The following is a 22,558-nucleotide window of genomic DNA, read 5'->3' as shown; positions in this document are numbered from 1 at the left end:
TGGGGCCTTCCAGACGTAGATCTGATGGCGTCTCGACACAATCACAAAGTTCCGGTCTTCGGAGCAAGGACAAGGGATCCTCAAGCAGCATTCATGGATGCGCTGGTGGTACCGTGGAGGTTTCAGCTGCCGTACGTGTTCCCTCCGGTGTCACTCCTGCCCAGGGTAATTCGGAAGTTCAAGCAAGAAAAAGGAATTCTGATTCTCATAGCTCCAGCGTGGCACAGACGCCACTGGTTCTCAGACCTGCAAGGCCTATCGTCGGAGCATCCAATTTTACTTCCACAATGCCCAGACCTCCTCGTTCAGGGCCCCTGTGTCTACCAGGACCTAGCCCGGCTGTCTTTGACGGCGTGGCTCTTGAAGCTTCCGTCTTAAGGGCTAAAGGGTTTTCTGAGGCGGTCATTCAAACTATGTTGCGGGCCCGGAAACCGGCTTGGCTCGGATTTACTATAGGGTCTGGCATTCTTACTTTGTTTGGTGCGCATCTAACGATTATGACGCTTCCAAGTTTAGTATAGCCAAGTTGTTGGCTTTTCTTCAGCAGGGCCTGGACTTAGGCCTGCGTCTGGCCTCCCTCAAGGTTCAAATATCTGCCTTGTCGGTGTGGTTTCAGAGAAAAATTGCGACCTTACCTGTTGTGCATACCTTTACTCAGGGCGTGTTGCGTATCCAACCTCCCTATGTCCCGCCTGTGGCTCCTTGGGACTTGTCGGTGGTTTTGGAGGCGTTACAAGAGTCTCAGTTTGAACCTCTTGGTTCAGCTGACCTTAAGTGGCTTTCCCTTAAGGTGCCGTGTTGTTTCTGCTGGCTATTGCTTCAGCTAGAAGAGTGTCGGATTTGGGTGCCTTGTCCTGTAGTTCCCCATATCTGATATTTCATTGTGACCGGGCGGTTCTTAGGACTCGTCCCGGCTATCTACCTAAGGTGGTTTCTTCGTTCCACCTTAATCAGGAGATTGTAGTTCCGGCACTTGTTTCTCCTGATCTGTCTCCCAAAGAGCGGTCTTTGGATGTTTTACGGGCTCTCCGTATCTATGTGAAGAGAACTGCTCCTATTAGGAAATCTGATTCTATTTTTGTTGTGTTTGGGTTTCTCAAACGGGGCTGGCCTGCTCACAAGCAACTCTGGCCAGCTGGATTAGAATGGTGCTTGCACATGCTTATGTGAAGGCTGGTCTCTCTGCTCCTGATCACATTATGGCCCATTCTACTCGGTCTGTTGGACCTTCTTGGGCGGCCCAACGTGGTGCGACCCTTGAACAATTGTGCAGGGCGGCTACGTGGTCCTCTGTGAACACGTTCATAAGGTTCTATGCCTTCAATACTGCCACTTCCCAGGATGCTTCCTTTGGATGCCGGGTTCTTGTGCCCGCTACAGTGCGTCCCCTCCCATAAGGAACTGCTTTAGGACATCCCCAATGTCTATCCTTGTGGAGCCCAGTGTACCCCGCAGCAGAAAACGAGTTTTATGGTAAGAACTTACCTTTGTTAAAATTCTTTCTGCGAGGTACACTGGGCTCCACAAGGCGCCCACCCTGACGCACTTAGCTTCTTTGGGTTGGTATGGCATTAGCCGCTGACACTTCTCCTGTCGGGAGAGTGTGGTGTTTGTGGCAACTTGCAGTTGTCGTCTCTTTTACTTGCTACTGCATTGGGCTGGATAACAAAACTGAGCTCCTGTGCACAGAGGCGGGGTGATATAGGAGGCGGCGCTATGCATCTTGGAAAGAAGGTCAAAGCTTTTGAGCCTGTTGGTACTTCGGATCAAGATCCTACTCTACACCCCTATGTCTATCCTTGTGGAGCCCAGTGTACCTCGCAGAAAGAGTTTTAACAAAGATAAGTTCTTGCCATAAAACTCGTTTTTTTTGTTAGGTCTATAGAATGCTTTGTACTGTATATTAAATAGGTCATTAGAATAATATCTGGTTTGTCACATAAATATGGTAAGTATTTGAGAAAGACTGTTTGACATAACAATTGTTCACACGTTTTATTGGCTATTAAATGTTAAACCACACGCACACTACAGAAACAATGCCCGAGGGCCTTTTGTCATGCTCATTTTTCCACCTTACTTATCTGGTAGAGAGGCCAGGGCCATGTGCTTATGTTTGTCCCCCAGGCTGAAAGCTGCTAGCCAGCTCCTGATAGTCCAAGTGGTGTTTTTCTTTATCCTGAGGTAACCCAACCCAACATGGGCCCTCATTCCGAGTTGTTCGCTCGCAAGCTGCATTTAGCAGCTTTGCACACGCTAAGCCGCCGCCTACTGGGAGTGAATCTTAGCTTATCAAAATTGCGAACGAAAGATTCGCAATATTGCGAATAGACACTTCTTAGCAGTTTCTGAGTAGCTCCACACTTACTCGGCATCTGCGATCAGTTCAGAGCTTGTCGTTCCTGGTTTGACGTCACAAACACACCCAGCGTTCGCCCAGACACTCCTCCGTTTCTCCAGCCACTCCCGCGTTTTTCCCAGAAACGGTAGCGTTTTTTCACACACACCCATAAAACGTCCTGTTTCCGCCCAGAAACACCCACTTCCTGTCAATCACATTACGATCACCAGAACGAAGAAAAAACCTCGTAATGCCGTGAGTAAAATACCTAACTGCATAGCAAATTTACTTGGTGCAGTCGCACTGTGGGCATTGCGCATGCGCATTAGCGACTAATCGCTCCGTTGCGAGAAAAAAATACCGAGCGAACAACTCGGAATGACCCCCATGGAGTGCTTGCTTCTGACATGAAGTAGAAGCAGCCAGCAGCTTCTATATGTTGTTCCTCCATGTCCCTGTTACACTGAAAGTGTGTTGTCTGATAAAACGTCACAGAAAACCGTCACCCTTCCAGTTCCAGGAGGAAAGGATACTGCCCCCACTTTCTATGGTAAATGTTTGAGTTTATACTATTCTTGTTTGTAAAATAACTAAAGTTTTAGCATAATGATACGCACCAGGGGCTAAAACAGGATAAGGTGATGTGAAATCAAGCACTACGGTAATGTGGAGAGATAAGTCACCTGGCTGAAAGAGACAAAGGAATGTTATTAGAGACAAGTGGAAACTTGAAACTGAGCTAGTAAAAGAATGAGAGAAAAAAAAAAAAGGTTTGTGTGGGGGAGGAACACAACAGAAGATAACACAAATGAACAGATTTGGGCAGCAGATCCTGTTTAAAAAAATAAATAAAAAAAAATCTGTTAGTCTACCCTAGAATGGCATGTGCGTGGGACTTTCAGTTTCGTGTGCTGTTACTGGGGGACTCTGGTGTGGGGAAGACTTCCCTCCTGAGGAGATACACAGATGAAGACTTCACAGACACTACAGGGCCAACTGTAGGTGTAGATTTCTGCTCCCGAATAGAAGAGCCTGAGACTGGTGTTAAAGTCAGACTGCAGTTCTGGGACACAGCAGGACAGGAGCGTTACCGGTGAGATGAATTTACTAGATTCTATTAGAATAGAATTAAAAAGCCAAAAATGAAACAAGAGGAAATACCCTACACTCTATTAATAATATTTGTGCAGAAGTTAGTTTTAAACAGATTTAAAAGTGTTACTTTAAGTTTTTTTAAGTAAAAATTGTATGTTGATTAAATGTAGCACTGCTATTACCTCTGTCTAGATATTCTTCATCTGTTTCAATGGTTTGACCATTTTTTTTCACTACAAAAGAATATGCAGCAATATCAATACTAACTAGCGGATAATACAGTAGGGTTGTACAGAACCCTGCAAAACTGTGCCACAGCATATTCTACATTGTGACATCATGCACCTACCTTTACAGGAAGCGCATCTATCTGTGTTTAAAAATAGCCTGCAAGGACGCATCTCCTGATGAGATCTCAATGGCATCTTATATTGGGGGAGATGTACTAAGCCTGAAAAGTGATAAATATCACTGTGATAAAGCACCAGCCAATCGGCTCCTTACTGTCATGTCACAGGCTGTGTTTGAAAAATGACAGTTAAGAGCCGATTGGCTGGTACTTTATCACTGTGATATTTATCACTTTTCAGGCTTAGTACATCTGGCCCATTGTTTTATGTTTGTCCTAGTATGTGAAAATGTTTGATTATGCATTATATTGCAGCTAAATATCAGCACACTGCACACACTACACGACTGCCAAGTCAGACACAGAGGGGGTAATTCAGAGTTCATCGCAGCAGCAAATTTGCTAGCAGTTGGGCAAAACCATGGGGTCATTCTGACCCGATTGCACGCTGCAGTTTTTCGCAGCGTAGCGATCAGGTCAGAACTGCGCATGCGGCGCATGGCCGCCCGTCGCTGCGCTACATTCGCCTCTGCCTGATTGACAGGCAGAGGCGGTCGATGGGCGGGAGGGGGTGAAACGGCAGCGCTTGGCCGCTGATACATGGGCGTGGCCCGCAGCGGCTACGTGACGTCACACGCAGCCACTGCGGGCCGGGGAGCGATGGGTAGCTCCCTGCCAGCACGCTAAAGCTGCACTGGTCGGGAGCTACTCTTGAAGTGCAAAGGCATCGCCGCTGTGCGATGCCTTTGCACTTCGGCGGGGGAGGAGGGGTGGCACTGACATGCGGGGCGGACTAGCCCTGTGCTGGGCGTTCCCCTGCAAATCTGAGTTCATGATCGTAGCTGTGCTAAATTTAGCACAGCTGCGATCAACTCGGAATGACCCCCCATGTGCACTGCAGGGGGGGGGGGGGCAGATATAACATGTGCAAAGAGAGTTAGATTTGGGTGGGGTGTGTTCAAACTGAAATCTAAATTGCAGTGTAAAAATAAAGCAGCCAGTATTTACCCTGCATAGAAACAAAATAACCCACCCAAATCTCTCTGCACGTTATATCTGCCTCCCCTGCAGTGCACATGGTTTTGTCCAACTGTTAACAAATTTGCTGCTGCAATCAACTCTGAATTACCCCCCGAGTTCAGGCACAGCTCATTCACTTACCTTGACTTTATGTTTCCTTGCCTAACCCACCCGACTCCATTAGTCCCCCGTTGTTTGTATCTGCAGCTGACTGCTCCCCAACATTGTGCTAGTCTTTATCACCACCTTTATATTTGTCTAAAATGTTGTCAGTATATCTAAGGGAGAGATCCTATTAATAGCGAGTTTACATTAGAAACTTGCTTGATATGCAACATGTCTGAGAATGTGGGAGTAGCCCTTACATAGCCGCTGTGACCCACAGTTTGCCAGCCTCAGCTATTCATCTGAGGACTGACTCTTCTAACCTGTCAGCACAAGAGAGGGAGTGTCTGCTATGTCAAATCCCCATTAACAACTGTCGGACTCCATTACATCCCACCGAGTGTCTCTGTGCTTTCTGAGATAGCCAGAAGAGGTGCAGGATGACGGGCAAACTCGGACGTTTTTTAAAAGGGGCAATCACTTACAAAACCATGCCTTGTAAGTGATTGTCTTTTTTTTAAAAACTGTCCAAGAATGGCTGGCATCCCGCACCTCCAGCGATCTTGAACTCCACTACATCCCGCCGTATGTTTATGATAGTTACATTGCACTAAAATATAGGCACACATAACCAGGAATTCAAGGTAGGGCTGTCCATCAACCAACAAAGTATCGCATTTTCAAAAAATCTTTGGTTAAGGCTGATGGTTTCACGACATTGATAGTTTAGAGACAATGGGGGTAATTCAGTTGTTTGTAAAGTCGGTTGGGTGTCTGTTTTTTTCCTGTGTATTAGAATACCCCCCAATGATTAATCAATATCTCGGCGTGCCTGCTGTCCACAGTAGTGAGATGCTTGGTTAGCTGATAACATTCCTCCAGCATAAGGGTTTTGCCAGGGCCGGTGCAAGGTCTCTCTGCACCCCAGCCAAAGCTTCAGCCTAGAGTCCCCGAACATGCAAAACGCACCACCATCACCACCTCTTGGAGGGGAGATGCAAATAGCCACTAGGTGGGCTGGAGTGAATTGCATCATTATACATATACAAAAAAGGGACAACACTCAATGATCCTTGAGTGACGATTATTCTTTCGGCCTATGTATGGCTGGCATTGTATAGGACACTGAGGCCAATTTCACTTTTTTGCTGAGTATATAAGGGGATATTTATTTGTATGTGTATATATATATATATGTATATACATATATACACGCATACACGGGATGCAGTTAAAATACCGGCTGTCAGGATCCCGGCGATCAGGAGACGCCGGAATCTCGACAGTTGGTGAAATATTCCGACAACCGCAGGTTATTAGGATCCAAACCGCAGGTTATCACCTTGCACGTATCACTGCTTTTTCACTTCTTTATGCCTTCTCCAGGCTTAATACATCTGCACTATTATACTTTATGATTCTTGTTTTGGTATTAAGCCAACTTTTCAAAACAGAACTCTGGGTTTTTATAATAAAATCTACACTTTTTCTAGTTTTCACTGTCAAATTAAACTGTGGAATACCTACCACATTAAATGAGGGGACCCCAGTTTTTAATAAGATGGGGAAATCTGAATATTTGATCTCCCTATATGTGAAAACCTATTTTTTTCTGTACTGTTTTAGTTATTGGTGATAACTAAAAATGAGTTTTATGGTAAGAACTTACCCTTGTTAAAACTCTTTCTGCGAGGTACACTGGGCTCCACAAGTCTGGACAATGGGGTGTAGAGTAGGATCTTGAGCCGAGGCACCAACAGGCTCAAAGCTTTGACTGTTCCCAGAATGCACAGCGCCGCCTCCTATATCACCCCGCCTCCCAGCACAGGAGCTCAGTTTAGTTAACCAGCCCAATGCAGTAGCAGGAAAAGAGACGACAACGGTTAGTAGCCACATACACCACACTCTCACGACAAGAGAAGTGTCAGCGGCTAATGCCATATTAACCCAAAGAAGCTAAGTGCGTCAGGGTGGGCGCCTTGTGGAGCCCAGTGTACCTCGCAGAAAGAGTTTTAACAAGGGTAAGTTCTTACCATAAAACTCGTTTTCTGCTGCGGGGTACACTGGGCTCCACAAGTCTGGACAATGGGGATGTCCTAAAGCAGTTCCTTATGGGAGGGGACGCACTGTAGCGGGCACAAGAACCCGGCATCCAAAGGAAGCATCCTGGGAAGTGGCAGTATCGAAGGCATAGAACCTTATGAACGTGTTCCCGGAGGACCACGTAGCCGTCACAATCTCCTGATTAAGGTGGAACCACCTTAGGTAAATATCCGGGACGAGTCCTAAGAACCGCCCGGTCACGGTGAAAAATCAGATATGGGGAACTACAAGACAAGGCACCCAAATCCGACACATATCCAGATGGCGCAGGAGAAGATCTGGGGAATTTGCCAGGATTAACAATTCGTCCAGATACGGCAGTATCCTGACCCCTTGACGACGGAGTACCACCGTCATCACCGCCATAACTTTGGTAAAGACTCGCGGAGCCGTTGTTAAACCAAAAGGTAACGCCCGAAACTGGTAATGGAGGTTGCCAATAGCGAACCTCAGGTATTGTTGATGTGACACTGCTATAGGAATATGCAGGTAAGCATCCTGTATGTCCAGGGAGACCATGTAGTCCCCAGGTTCCAACGCCAGAACTATAGAGCGAAGGGTTTCCATACGGAACTTGGAAACCTTCACAAACTTGTTCAGTGCCTTGAGGTTGAGAATGGGCCGGGAGGACCCATTCGGTTTCGGGACTAGAAACAGCGGAGAATAGTACCCCCGTTCCCTCTGAGCAAGAGGCACCTGTACTACGACTCCTGTGTCCAGGAGGGTCTGTACCACCGAATGCAGAGTGTTTGCCTTTGTCTGGACCGACGGGACGTCTGTCTGGCAAATCGATGAGGGGGTCGGTTTTTGAAGGCTATGGCGTAACCTCGAATGACGACTTCCCGTACCCAGGCATCTGAAGTGGTCTTCAACCATTCCTGGGAATACCCTAGAAGCCGGCCCCCCACCCTGGGATCCCCCAGGGGGAGGCCCGCCCCGTCATGCGGCAGGCTTATCGGTCTTGGCTGCTGGCTGACGGGCAGCCCAGGCTCTTTTGGGCTTCGGCTTACCAGGTTTGGAAGTGCGGGCCTGCTTATGGTACGCCTGACCTTTTGCTTTACCTGAAGGATGAAAGGGGCGAAAGGACGTGCCATTGGCCTTCGACACAGAAGGAGCTGTATTAGGCAGACAGGCAGTTTTGGCAGTAGCCAAATCAGCCACTATCTTATTTAAGTCCTCCCCAAACAGAATATCCCCCTTGAAAGGGAGTACCTCTAGGGTTTTTCTAGAGTCCAGATCCACAGACCAGGATCTCAGCCACAATATCCTACGAGCCAGGACTGACGTAGTAGAGGCCTTGGCTGCCAGGATACCGGCATCAGAAGCCGCCTCTTTAATATAGCGAGAAGCTGTGACAATATATGACAAGCATTGTCTAGCATGGTCAGAGGAGATTTCAGCTTCTAACTCCAAGGCCCATGCTTCAGTAGCCTCTGCCGCCCATGTAGCTGCAATAGTGGGCCTTTGTGCAGCACCCGTGAGGGTGTAAATCGCTTTTAGACAACCCTCCACACGTCTATCCGTAGGCTCTTTTAGAGACGTGACGGTAATGACAGGTAGAGCTGAGGAAACCACCATCCTAGCCACATGTGAGTCTACTGGAGGAGGCGTTTCCCAATTCTTAGACAGCTCTGGCGCGAGGGGATAGCAAGCCAGCATCTTCTTTTGAGGCACAAACTTCGTACCCGGGCTTTGCCAGGGTTCCTGACGTGTATTCACTAGGTGGTCAGAGTGAGGTAAAACTTGTTTAATCACCTTCTGACGCTTGAACCTATCTGGTTTCTTAGGAGGAACGGATGGCTCGGGATCATCCGTAATCTGCAGAATTAACTTAATAGCCTCCAAAAGATCAGAAACATGCACATGTGAACTACCCTCCCCATCAGCCGTATCTGAGTCAGAACCTGTGGGGTCAGTGTATGTGCTGTCTTCATCAGACGAGGTGTCAGTGACAGCAGTGGATGGTGAGGAGACGAGCGCTCGCTTAGAGGACCTCTTGGACTTAGGCGAGCGATGGTCAGACTTTTTAGTGGTCAGGGACTGGTTCAACTTCTTTAATTGAGCAGATAAATCGTCCGCCCACGGCGGGTTAGCTGCAGGGACCACATACGGTTGTACCGGCATTGGGGGTCCCATAGGGGGTGTTAGTTTATGAACTAGCGTATGCAGAAGCGTGGAAAAAGCGGCACACGGAGGGTCAGTATATGCCTCCGTTGCCACAGTCCCACTGGGGGGCAAGGAGCCCCCAGAACCAGAGCCCACACCTGCTATATTCTCCCCATATGTGCCTGTGGCTTCAGCAACACCAGCAGTGTGTTCCGCCCCAGAACCATTACCCTCAGAAGCAGACATGATATAACTTGCAGTATGAGGTAACACAGTACAATTATTAGCAGCACTATATCCCTAAACCCAAACCCCTGCGCAGTGTAGTCAGCACTAGCAGAGATAAGGAGAGACATGGTGACTAAATCACAGAGAAAAATACGTAATACAGTATATCTTTGTGAAAATCCTATATTAAATAACACCTGACGCACCAAGCCCCCTCAGGTTATAGAATATAGGGATAGCAAGTTGAGTGAAAGACACGAGATGGACACCACTCAGCTATCAATGCACACACAAATAGTCACAGTTTGTACAATGCAGAGGTTATTACAGACAATAATGCACTGGACTAGCTTACACAGCTATATAACAATAGATAGAACAGTACACAGTAAGAACTGGATGTATATCACAGGGTAATTGTACTAGGAAACCCTGACTAAATGCACTCTTTCTTACTAACACTGACTAAAAAGGCAGGTAGAATACTTAAGTGTCATGTAAAGGCACAGCGCTGACAACCAGGCGGCTTTACATAGGAGGATTTGCCCAAGCAGTCCCAGGAACAGTGAGCTGAGGAGTAATGGCGCCGCAGACACTGACAGGGAGTGAGGAAAAGACAGAGATGCAGGGCGTGAATACTTGCTGGAAATGGCGCCCTGGGGCTGGGGGAGGGGCTTCAGGTCTAAGCCTTATCCCCCTTGCTGGCAAAACCACCGGGTACTGTGGGCGATATTAAAATCGGTTTTAAGAGAAAACCTGACCTGCACCCATGCCCTGGTGATCTAGTGGGATCGCCTGTATCCACAGTGTCCACCGCCAGCGTGCGGCCCGCCTCCCACTGACCGCGCCGGATCGCGATAAAGACCGGGTCCCGCGAGCGGGACCCACTTACCTCCCAAAGCGCAGCCAGGCTATCCTGGAGAGCCCCAGTCGTGTGTGTCTAACATGAAGAAAACCGGAGCCTCCGCTGTAGGTACCCGGCAACCAGGGCTCGGGAATGTACAGCGCCGCTGGGGAGAGCTGGAGCTGCAGCAGTGAATGTCACAAGACATTTACCACCGCTGCTGCCCTTGAAGTCTTCACTTTTTACCTCATAAAAAGCTTTTCTCAGAGCCCTCTGTTAAGTGCCTGCTTACTGCAGCACCAACTGACAAACTGAGCTCCTGTGCTGGGAGGCGGGGTGATATAGGAGGCGGCGCTGTGCATTCTGGGAACAGTCAAAGCTTTGAGCCTGTTGGTGCCCCGGATCAAGATCCTACTCTACACCCCATTGTCCAGACTTGTGGAGCCCAGTGTACCCTGCAGCAGAAAAATGGATATTGTTTGAAAGAAGGGACTCCCCCCTCCCCCTTTTGCAAACAAAGGTATTCCCTGTGTGTGTTTGGGACAGTATGGGAAAATAGAGGTCGAGAACATTTTGATCAATGGAAAAAAGGAGATTTATGGTAAGAACTTACCTTTGTTAAATCTCTTTCTTCGAGGTACACTGGGTTCCACGGGGAATAACATCAGGGTGTAGAGTTGGATCTTGATCCGAGGCACGAACAGGCTAAAAGTTTTGACTGTTCCCAAGATGCACAGCGCCGCCTCCTCTATAACCCCGCCTCCGTGCACAGGAGCTCAGTTTTGTTAACCAGTCCAATGCAGTAGCAGGTAAAAGAGTCGACAACCGTTAGTAGCCACATATACCACATTCTCGCGACAGGAGAAGGTACCAGTGGCTAATGCCATACAAACCCAAAGAAGCTAAGTGCGTGAGGGTGGGCACCCTGTGGAACCCAGTGTACCTCGCAGAAAGAGATTTAACAAAGGTAAGTTCTTACCATTATTCTCCTTTTCTGCAGCAGGGTACACTGGGGTTCCACAGGGAATAACATCGAGAATGTCCTAAAGCAGTTCCTCATGGGAGGGGATGCACTGTATCGGGCACAAGAACCCGGCGTCGAAAGGAGGCATCCTGGGAGACAGAAGTGTCGAAGGCATAGAACCTTATGAACGTGTTCACTGAGGACCATGCAGCCGCTTTGCACAATTGTTCAAGGATCAAACCACGTCGGGCCACCCAAGAAGGTCCATCAGACCAAGTAGAATGGGCTTTGATGGTAGCAAGAGCTGGAAGACCAGCTGGAAGACATAAGCATGTGCAATCACCATTCTAATCCATCTGGCCAAGGTCTGCTTATTTGCAGGCCAGCCACGTTTGTGAAAACCAAAAAGGGCAGAGAGAGAATTAGATCTCCTAAGAGAAGCTGTTCTCTTCACATAAATATGGAGAGCCCGTACCACATTCAAAGACCGCTCTTTGGAGGATAAACCTGGAGAGGTAAATGCCGGAACCACAATTTTCTGGTTAAGGTGGAAAGACGACACCACCTTAGGCAAATAACCAGGACGAGTTCTAAGGACCGCCTGGTCACGGTGAAAAATCAGAAAGGGAGACCTACAGGACAAGGCACCCAAGTCTGAAACCCGTCTAGCAGAGGCAATAGCCAGCAAGAACAAGACCTTAAGAGTAAGCCACTTAAGGTCCACAGACTCAAGAGGTTCAAACGGAGACTCTTGTAAGGCGTCCAGAACAACCGACAAATTCCAAGAAGCCACAGGTGGGACATAGGGAGATTTAATCCGTAAAACACCCTGAGTGAATGTATGAACATCAGGCAGAGTCGCAATTTTTATCTGAAACCATATCGACAAGGCAGAAATATGAACCTTGAGGGAGACCAGACGAAGGCTTAAGTCCAGGCCCTGTTGCAGGAAAGCCAAAAGCCTGGCAGTACTGAACTTATATGTGTCATAATGGTTAGTCGCACATTAGGCGAAGTAAGAATTCCAGACCCTATAATAAATCCGAGCAGACGCCGGTTTACGGGCCTTCAACATAGTTTGACCGACCACCTCAGAAAATCCTTTGGCCCTCAGTATGGAAGCTTCAAGAGCCACGCTGTCAAAGCCAAATCCTGGTAGACACAAGGGCCCTGAACGAGAAGTTCTGGGCGCTGTGGAAGTAGAAAAGGACGCTCTATCGAGAGACCCTGCAGGTCTGAGAACCAATGCCGTCTGGGCCATGCTGGAGCGATTAGTAGTAGTATTCGTCCTTGCTTTAACTTCCTTATCACCCTGGGCAGAAGTGACACCGGAGGGAACATGTACGGCAGCCGAAAGTTCCATGGAATTGCCAGTGCGTCCACGAACGCTGCTTGAGGATCCCATGTCCTTGCTTCGAAGACTGGACCCTTGTGATTGTGTCGAGATGCCAACAGGTCTACATCTGGTAGGCCCCACTTGTCCACTAGGAGTTGAAAGACTTCTGGATGGAGGCTCCACTCTCCAGCGTGTACGTCCTGACGACTGAGGAAGTCCGCTTACCAGTTGAGGACTCCCGGAATGAACACTGCCGATATGGCTGGCAGATGGCGTTCCACCCAAGGAAGGATTTTTGACACTTCCATCATTGCCATGCGGCTTCGAGTGTTGCCTTGATGATTTACTTATGCCACCGTTGTAGCGTCTGACTGTACTTGAACAAGCCTGTTCTGTACTAGAGGCAAGGCTAGTGTCAACGCATTGAACACTGCCCACAATTCCAGAATGTTTATCGGGAGGAGAGATTCCTCCCTGGTCCACCAACCCTGAAGAGAGCGTTGCTCCAACACTGCTCCCCAGCCCAGCAGACTGGCATCCGTCGCCAGAAGGGACGACCCCTGCTCAGTTGCTGGTCCTGTAGCCAACAGCTCAGTGACAAGCGGACCTCCGGAGTCAAGGAGATCACATGAGTCCTGATCCGGTGAGGCAGGCTGTCCCACTTGGAGAGTATCAACCGCTGCAGAGGGCGGGAATGAAATTAAGCCGACACCATGAGGCCTAGTACTTGCATCGCCCAGTGTACCGACACACGTGGGCAAGAGAGGAAGCATCTTATCTTGTCCTAAAGTTTCAGGACCTTCTCTGGAGACAAAAACAACCTCTGGTTGTGTGGGTGTCCAATAGCGCTCCCAGGTGCACCATGCTCTGAGCAGGGACCAGGGAAGATTTCTTCCAGTTGATGAGCCACCCGTGGGCTTGCAGGAATTGGACTATCAGTTCCAGATGACAGAGGAGAACCTCTGGAGAGTTCGCCAGGATCAACAAGTCGTCCAGATACGGTAGGATCCTGATACCCTGACGGTGGAGCAGAGCCGTCATGACCGCCATGACCTTGGTGAAAATTCTTGGAGCCGTGGTCAGACCGAAAGGTAAGGCCTAGAATTGAAAATATAGGTTGCCAATAGCAAATGATGATGAAACACTGCAATAGTTATATGCAGGTAAGCATCCTGTATGTCCAGGGATACCATATAGTCCTTGGGCTCAAAAGCCAGAACAGTAGAGCAAAGCGTTTCCATACGGAATTTGGAAACTTTCACAAATTTGTTCAAAGACTTGAGGTTGAGAATGGGCCGAGAGGACCCATTCGGTTTCGGGACTAGGAACAGCGTGGAATAGTACCCCCTGCCTCTCTGAGCCAGAGGCACCGACATTATCACTCCTGTATCCAGGAGAGATTGTACCATAAAATGGAGAGTTTTTGCTTTTACCTGATCCAAAGGGATGTTTCTTGAGCAAAATTGGTGAGGGGGACGTTTCTTGAAAGAGATGGCATATCCGTGAGTGACGACTTCCCTTACCCAGGCGTCCGAAGTGGTCTGTAGCCACGCCTGAGCAAACCGTAGAAGTCGGCCTCCCACCCTGGGATCCCCCAGAGGGAGGCCTGCCCTGTCATGCAGCAGGTTTGTCTGTTTTGTAAGCAGGCTGATGGGCAGCCCAGGCACATCTACGTTTGGGCTTAGAGGTTTTGGAAGTGCGAGCCTGTTTCAGGTACGCCTGACCCTTTGCTTTACCTGGAGGTTGAAAGGAACTACTCTTAGCCTTCGGAGCCGAAGGAGAAGTACTAGGCAAACATGCAGTCTTAGCTGATGCCAAGTCAGCAACAATTTTGTTGAGATCTTCTCCAAAAAGATTGTTTCCCTTAAAAGGGATCACCTCCAAGGTCTTTTTAGAGTCCAGATCTACAGACAGGACCGCAACCAGAGAATACGGCGAGCCAGAATGGACGTAGTAGACGCCTTGGCCGCGAGGACACCTGCATCAGATGCCGCCTCCTGAATATAATGAGAGGCTGTAATAATATACGAAAGACACTGTCTAGCATTATCAGGAAAACCCGACGGTAGTTCCACTTCAACTTCCTGAACCCAGGCTTCAATAGCTTTTGCCGCCCAAGAAGCCACAATAGTGGGCCTATGCACAGCTCCAGCAAGAGTGTAAATGGACTTCAAGCAACCCTCCACATGCATATCCATTGGTTCCTTCAGTGAGGTGATGGTAGTGACAGGCAGAGCAGAGGACACCACCAGACGCGCGACTTTTGGATCCACTGGCGGAGGTGTTTCCCGATGTTTACTTAACACTGCAGCGAGAGGATAATGAGCTAGCATCTTTTTAGACAAACATCTTTTTAGGATTTCTTTCCTGGATTTTCCCAGGATTCCTGACGAATGTCAACCAAGTGGTCAGAATGAGGTAAAACTAATTTAGTAACCTTCTGACCTTTCTTAGAGGTAGCTGGAGGCTCTTCGTCATCATCGATTTGAAGAATCAGCCTGATAGCCTCAAAGAGGTCAGAAACATCCACTTGTGTCAGAGATTCCCCATCAGAAGCATCTGCAGTGTCTGAAGGGTCAGTGTAAGCGCCATCTTCATCGGACAAAGTATCCGAAACATGTGTGGATTGTGAGGAAGTAATGGCCCATTTAGATGGCCCCTTGGTCTTAGGCGGGCGCGAGTCAGGATTTTGCTTAGCCAGAGACTGATTTAATCGCTGTAATTGAGAGGACAGTGTATCTGCCCATGGCGGATTAACTGCAGGGACAATATGTAGCTATAATGGCACAGGAGGTCCCATAGGGGGCGCAAGTCTAGTTACTAGCGTAGTCAGTAAATTAGAGAAAGCAGCCCAAGCTGGGTCTTGATTTGCCCCCATTGCTGCAGACTGACCATGGGGTCTAGAACCCCCAGTACCTGAACCCTCAGCTGCTACGTTTTCCTCTGAGCAATCCGTGGCGTCAACACTGCATGGTGCAGGATCAGCCATGGATCTACCACCCTGTTTAGCAGATATTATATGTAAGTGCAACTTAAGGGTGAAACAGTACAAAATGAGCAGACAAATTACCTGACAAAAAAACCTCTGTATAGTATGACTGCAAAGCAGAGCAAAAACAGAGGATTTAAGAGGTATGTGGTGACTGTAAAACACAGAGAAACAAATACCAAGGTAGTATATCCTGTGAAACACTATATTATATGATAACCCTGACGCACTTAGCCCCCCTCAGGATACAGAATATAGGTATAGCAATATGTGTGAGATACATGAATAGAAATCACACAGCAGCTATTGGCACACACTCAGTCACATATACAATGCAGAAATTATTACAAACAATAAAACTGCACTGGGCTAGCAATACTAAGTACAAACTGTACCACTAAGTAAAGGTATATAGATATAACAATGCACAGTAAAGACTGGATGTATATCACAGGGTACTTGTACTAACTATCCCTGTAGTAATGCACTTGTTCTTAACTAACACTGTCTAAATGACATGTAGAATACTTAAGTGTCCTGTAAATGCACAGCGCTGATGATGCAGGTGGCTTTACAGAGGAGACATTGCCCAGCAGTCCCAGAATCAGCTCAACATGTGTGTAATGGCGTCCAAACACTGACAGGGAGTGAGGGAGACAGAGAGATGCAGCTCCAGGGCGGGAACATTTGCAGTAAATGGCGGCTGGGGGAGGGGCTACAGGTCAGAGCCTTATCCCCTTGCTGGACTTCACCACCGGATACTGCGGGGCCTATTAAAGTGGATTATGAGGTAATCCGACCTGTGCCCCTTGCCCTGGTGGTCTAGTGGGGTCCCTGTACGGCCACAGTGTCCACACCAGCGCGTGCAGTCCGTCTCCTAGAGACCGAGGCGGATTGCGGTTTTCAGCGGGTCCCACCTGGGGGACCCTCTTACCGCCTCCCTGTAATGTGGCCACGTGATCCCGGAGAGCAGCGGCAAGTGTGTGTGCCTGAAGAGAAACCGGAGCCCTCCGCTGTAAGTACCCGGCAACCAGGGTGTGGGAGTATACAGCGCCGCTGGGGGAGGTGAGGGAGCCGCAGCACAATATATCAGAATGACATATAGCACTTTTAAGTGCCTGTGCTGCGGCCCTTGAAGTCTTCTGTCTTCTTAAAAAGCACTTTTCAGGGCTGCCTAGCAGGCACCAACTCACAAACTGAGCTCCTGTGCACGGAGGCGGGGTTATAGAGGAGGCTGCGCTGTGCATCTTGGGAACAAAGCTTTTAGCCTGTTGGTGCCTCGGATCAAGTTCCAACTCTACACCCCAATGTTCTTTCCTGTGGAACCCCCTGTACCCCACTGCAGAAACCTTTTTATCTATAGTGTATAGTGATATATTGTCTGATCACCAGAAAATAACTACTAGGAGGCCACAACATTTGAAATAGGAGACTCCCTCTTCCAAGTGAGTGTGTGCCCTTGTGTGCAGGTGACAATATTAATAGGTTGATAGAGCAAGCAATGCCCTCCAACCATGGGCCTAATTCAAACCTGATCGCTGCTGTGCGTTTTCGCACAGAAGACGATCAGGTATGAACTGCGCATGCACCGCAAGCGCATGCCAGACAGCCGATGGCTGTCTCAGCCATGCAATTGCTTCTGCCTGATTGACAGGCAGAGGCATTCGCTGGGTGGGTCAGCAGCATTTGGCCGCCGTTTAGGGGACGCGGTCTGGGCAACGCAGGCATGCCCGGACCGTGCGGAGGGGCGGGCTGCAGCAGCTTTCTGACGTTAGACGCAGCCGCTGTGACCCTCACAGCGATGAGTAGTTCCTGCCAGCGCACAGGAGCTGCGCCGGCAGGGAGCTACTCCTCAGGTACACAAGCATCGCCGCTGTGCAATGCTTTTGTACTTGTGCAGGGGGGTCGGGCCTGACATGCAGGGTGGATTAGCCCTGTGCTGGGCGTCCCCCCGCATATCTGTGTGACTGATCGTAGATGTGCTACGATCAGGTCTGAATTAGGCACCATATGTGGAAAATATATGGTTCTGTAACACAGTGTACTATTTTCTGATGGCCACTGTTGATCTCCAAATAATAGGCACTAGGGAGCCACATCATTTTAAAGAGGGGACATCCCTTTGCAAATCTGGATATCCCTAGATGGGGAAGATCTTCCCCACTCCCTGGACTCCATATTTCCTATACAGTGTAGGCTAATTTTATGGAATGGAATCTCTTAGGAATGTTACCAATATCTTGTTAAATCAATGTTAGAAATAATTCAGACTATTCTGGGCCAAAGTTGGGAACAACCCAGTGCTAGGATGATGCACATAAATGAAGTGGTAACAAAGTCCATAATATGCTATATAGAGACTGTATAATTATCAGCAATGTACAGTACTGTGCAAAAGTTTTAGGCAGGTGTAGAAAAAAAATGCTACAAAGTAATAATGCTTTTAAAAAAATAGAAGTGTTCATTGCGGGGGCGTGGCTTCGGCGGACATGGAGTAGCACACAGGCTGTGTGTCTCTCCAGCTACCTAATCCTGATCTACCATCCTGTGTCCCCCCCTGGGCCTGCAGTGCACCCCAATACCTGCAGTACAGTGTGGAGGTGCCCCTGTGCCATTTTGGGACCCGTCTGCCCGCTATCCGCTCCAGCAGGGTGATTCTGATGTGCCGGGGCCCGGGCCTGCTGGAACACGTGGGACGCCGCCATCCTGGTGCCTGCGCTGAGTGTCTGCATCCGGCTCCAGTCTTGAGCGCTGCTCACACCCGGGTCCGCGGCTTTCCCTCTGCCGCCGTTGTGGAGACTGTGGCGAGCGCCTCTCCTCCCTTGCTCCTGTCTCTGCCTGGGAGCGTCTGCGGGCGGTCCACGGCCGCGCCGCCGTCACGTGACCCGCTGCCGTTCTCCTTGTTCTCTCCGGCGGCCCCAGCCTGTACCCTCCGTCTCCTGCACATCCTGTGTCCTACTGCTGGGGAGGAGGTGCACAGCACGGCTGAGTGTTATAAGTGCCTGTGCCCTCCCCATGATATAACTGCTGCCCTGCTGAGCTCTGCTCCAAACAGGGACGGGGCACAGTGGGATATTAACCCTTGGAGGGCCTCAGTGTTGCTCAGTTTCAGCTCCACAGGACATAATTAATTTAATCCAGTTCTATGCTGCATGTGCCCCATATGCTGAGGGGGGAGTAAAAATATTTCTATATCCTGTTGCATTTGTTCATTCTGTGCTGACAGAGGCTGATTCTTCCGATATCATACATGTTCACTGGTCAGTTTTGATATACTACACTTACCCGCAGGCAGCGACTGGACAATCCTGATATACTACATTGAATTCTTCATTGGCCGCCCCTGGACAGCTCTTGATATATTATTTTCTATACTTCTTGCTCCCTGCCGTCCGCTCGGCTATAATGGTCAAACCGCATCAGTCTGCCGCGGCTGCGGCAAAGTTGGAGAAGTATGCCAGAAATCCGCCGACACGGTCCCAACAGGGGGGGGAGGTGCGGTCTACCTCGGCACCGCCTTCTCCGTCAGCTAGCTCCTCATCTGTGGAGGCCACCGATGCTGCTTTGCAAAAGGTGCTGGATGCGGTTACGGCCAGTGAAGCCCGCTTGGCCGACAGGATCGGTCAGGTCCAGGCGGACTTATCCATTATACACCAAGACCTTCAGCGGGTGCGAGAGAGGGTCGGTGAAGTTGAGACGCGCACCTCCACGCTGGAAGACACAATTACGCCTCTCGGTAGACGCACCTCTGCTCTGGAGTCTCAGATGATGGAGGTACATAAAAAGATGACCGATATGGAGGGGAGATTGCGGCGAAACAATGTCCGTTTCGTCGGACTCCCGGAAAAAGAGGAGGGTGCCTCCCCAGAAAAATTTCTTGAACGGTGGCTTCTGGATGCGTTTGGACCGGAGGAGTTCACCTCACACTTTGCAGTGGAACGAGCCCATAGGGTCCCGATGCGCCCGTTACCTCCAGGGGCGCCTCCTCGTACGTTTATTGCCAAACTCCTTCACTATCGGGATAGAGATGTGATTCTGAGACTGGCCCGTACTAGGGGTCCCCTTAAGTGGAACGGTTCCCCGGTTTCAGTTTTTCCGGATTTTGCTGTCGACGTCCAAAAGGACAGAGCTCAGTTTGTCCCTGTGAAGCGCAGGCTGCGTGAACTGAATATCCCCTATGCCATGCTCTTTCCGTCTAAATTGCGGGTGGTCTCGGATGGTGAAACAAAATTCTTCATGACCCCTCGTGAAGCATCAGTGTGGCTGGATGGACGCTTTCCGGCACGGCGGGCATTAGCCGCTGATTGAACTTATGCATTTGTTCTCTCTATTTGCAAGTATACTGTTTCTTTTATGCCTGCTATGTTATGATTATATTGGCTTGGGAAGGATGTATAGTTGTTTGTAGATATGTTATTTGTGGCTCCCTGCGAGATGTCAGTTTGGCTGGTTAGACGCTTTCCGGCTTGGGGAGCGGTGGCCGCTGGTTGCAATCCTGTATGTGTTTTCTCAGCTAGTCCATACGCTACTGTTTGTCATGTGCTGCTATGTTGCTCATGTTAGGGCTTTCTGCAGCCCTTATGGGCCTTCACTGGGAGTGGATGGCTCTGTGGAGACGGGCGACTGTTAGACGTTGCCTCTACGCTGATCTTGGGCCTTAGGCTCTCGGTGATTGCTCTGCCATAAAGTCTTTAAGGGGTAGACGGTTATTCAGTTGGGGTGGGTGTAACGGCCCAGGGGGGGGATTGGTTTTGTTTTGAGTTTAGCTGGGGGATTCTCCTGTCTTAAGGTCATTATATTCTTGGCCCCTTTAGTAGATATAGAAATTTGATCTTGGTCGGTATTGGCGGAGTATGTTACGGTGCTCTCTGCCTTAGCTGTTATTGTTAGTATTTAGGGTGTTTTCTTGTTTGGGAACCAGGTATGCTGCTAGTTGTAGGTGGTATACGGGGTGGGGGTGGGGGTTACTTTAGACTGTTAGTATTGATGTGTTTTTATCTTTTGCTGTGCAATGTGCTTATTTCTGCTAGGTCTATGTTGCAACTAATTGCGGGCATATCTTCTTTGATGTTCACTGGCGTTGGCTGGCCGCGGGCGCTCTGCAATATTACAACTATGCTCTGCTATGGCTTTGGTTAAGTTACTGTCGTGGAACGTGCGGGGGATCAATGACAAAATTAAACGCTCCTTGATCCTTCGACAGATTAAGCTTTATGCTTCGGATATTATTTGCCTGATGGAAACCCACTTACTGGGTACCAAGATTATGTCCCTTAAAAAACCATGGGTGGGCTGGGCTTACCATTCTATGTATACTGCAGCGTCCCGGGGAGTGTCGATCCTAATTAGGAAGTCTGTCCCCTTTGCGCTTGATTCTGTGCAAACGGATCAATGGGGTAGATATGTATTTCTTAAGTGCAGAATTAACTCCGTCCCCTTGTTATTGCTGGCTGTGTATGTGCCCCCTCCATACTCGCACGACGTTCTTAAAAAGGCGTCTGCCTTTATGGCCGCTTCCCCTGGGATAACTGTTATCTGTATGGGGGACTTCAACAACGTTTTAAATCACGAGTTGGATAGGTTGTCCGGGGCGTCCTCCAATCCACGGCCCAAGCATTCCCCATTTGCAGATACTGTTTCGGAGTTGGGTCTGATTGACCCCTGGAGATTGAGGAATCCTGATTTGAGGCAATACTCATGCTTTTCATGCTCTCACTCTTCCTTCTCTAGGATAGATCTGGCTCTTCTGTCCCGGGAGCTTTTGCCCAAAGTTCAAAGTGTCAAATATGAGACTAGGGGTATCTCGGATCACTCCCCTATATCGTTACATATTGACTTAAACTGTCAGCGAGGCCAAGCAGTGTGGAAATTTAATCCCTTTTGGCTGACGCATATGGGTGAGGGATCCGAATTGGAGGCTAGCTGGTTAGAATTCTTTGTTATGCATGATGACACCTCGGACGTGACTCTGTTATGGGACACTTTCAAGGCTTTCTTGAGAGGAACATTGATTAAACGGGTGGGGAGTCTTAAATCCTCCTTCAAAAAACATGAGTCTGATTTGGAGGCCCGGGTGGTTGCTTCAGAGGTGACGTATGTGCGGGATGGCTTGGACGCCTCTAAGTTGGTGTGGCTCCATGCGCAGGGTGAATGGAAGGATTACCTGTGGGGGAAAACCCAGCATAGACTTCTCTTCTCCTCGCATGTCCAATATGCTACTGGGGATAGACCAGGTTCTTATTTGGCCAATCTTGCAAGGGGTGACCGTTCCTCTCATACTGTAGTGGAGATTTTGGATTCAGCTGGGTCGGTGCTGGACCGCACCCCACAGATCGTGGCGGAATTTGTCTCATACTATCAGGCACTATATAGTTCTAAATTGACCTGTTCCCCAGTAGAACTGTGTGACTACTTGGATGGAGTCCACTTGCCCCATATCTCCAGTGAGGCCAGGGCCCTTCTAGACGCTCCTTTGTCGGTGGAGGAGATTGAGCTTGCGATCTCTGCCTCCCCCGATGGTAAGGCCCCTGGCCTTGATGGCATCCCATCAGAACTGTACAAGAAACATACAAAATTCTTTGCCCCTCGGTTGCTTGAGTTGTTCAGTGAAATTTTTGCCCAAAGTGCGCTTCCCCCGTCTATGGCGGAGGCTTTGATTATAGTGATTCCCAAGCCAGATAAGGACCCCAGGAGGGTTGAATCCTACCGTCCTATTTCCCTGCTGCCCACGGATATTAAAATCCTGGCCAAGGTTCTAGCTTCCAGACTTGGCCGGGTTATCTCTCAAATTATTCACCCTGACCAAACGGGCTTCATGCCGGGCAAGTCCACTGCTGTGAATTTGAGGCGCCTGTTCACTCATTTCCAAGTTTCTCGGGAGGAGGACTGCTCTGCCGTTATAGTCTCCTTAGATGCCGCAAAGGCCTTTGATTCGGTGGAGTGGGCCTTCCTCTGGGAGGCTATGAATAGATTTGGTGTGGGCCCCAACTTTATCAATTATGTTAAATTATTATACTTTCAGCCCATGGCCAGAGTCTCGGTGAACGGGTTTGTTTCGGACTCCTTCCCCCTATCCAGG

General features: G+C 49.1%; 1 protein-coding gene across 1 annotated transcript in view; it reads left to right on the top strand.

Annotated features, from left to right (window-relative positions):
• Positions 1 to 3,131: 3,131 nt before the first annotated feature.
• Positions 3,132 to 22,558, top strand: part of RAB42 (RAB42, member RAS oncogene family) — a 38,103-nt gene continuing 18,676 nt past the window's right edge. Inside the window, exon 1 of the mRNA XM_063954678.1 lies at positions 3,132 to 3,434. Coding sequence (XP_063810748.1) covers positions 3,220 to 3,434 — 215 coding nt within the window. The 5' untranslated portion in view covers positions 3,132 to 3,219. The remainder of the gene's footprint in view (positions 3,435 to 22,558) is intronic.

The sequence above is a fragment of the Pseudophryne corroboree genome, chromosome 2 (assembly GCF_028390025.1).
Source record: "Pseudophryne corroboree isolate aPseCor3 chromosome 2, aPseCor3.hap2, whole genome shotgun sequence".
Taxonomy (NCBI): domain Eukaryota; kingdom Metazoa; phylum Chordata; class Amphibia; order Anura; family Myobatrachidae; genus Pseudophryne; species Pseudophryne corroboree.
The sequence above is the reverse complement of the archived record's forward strand: the minus strand, read 5'-3'. Positions and strand labels throughout refer to the sequence as shown.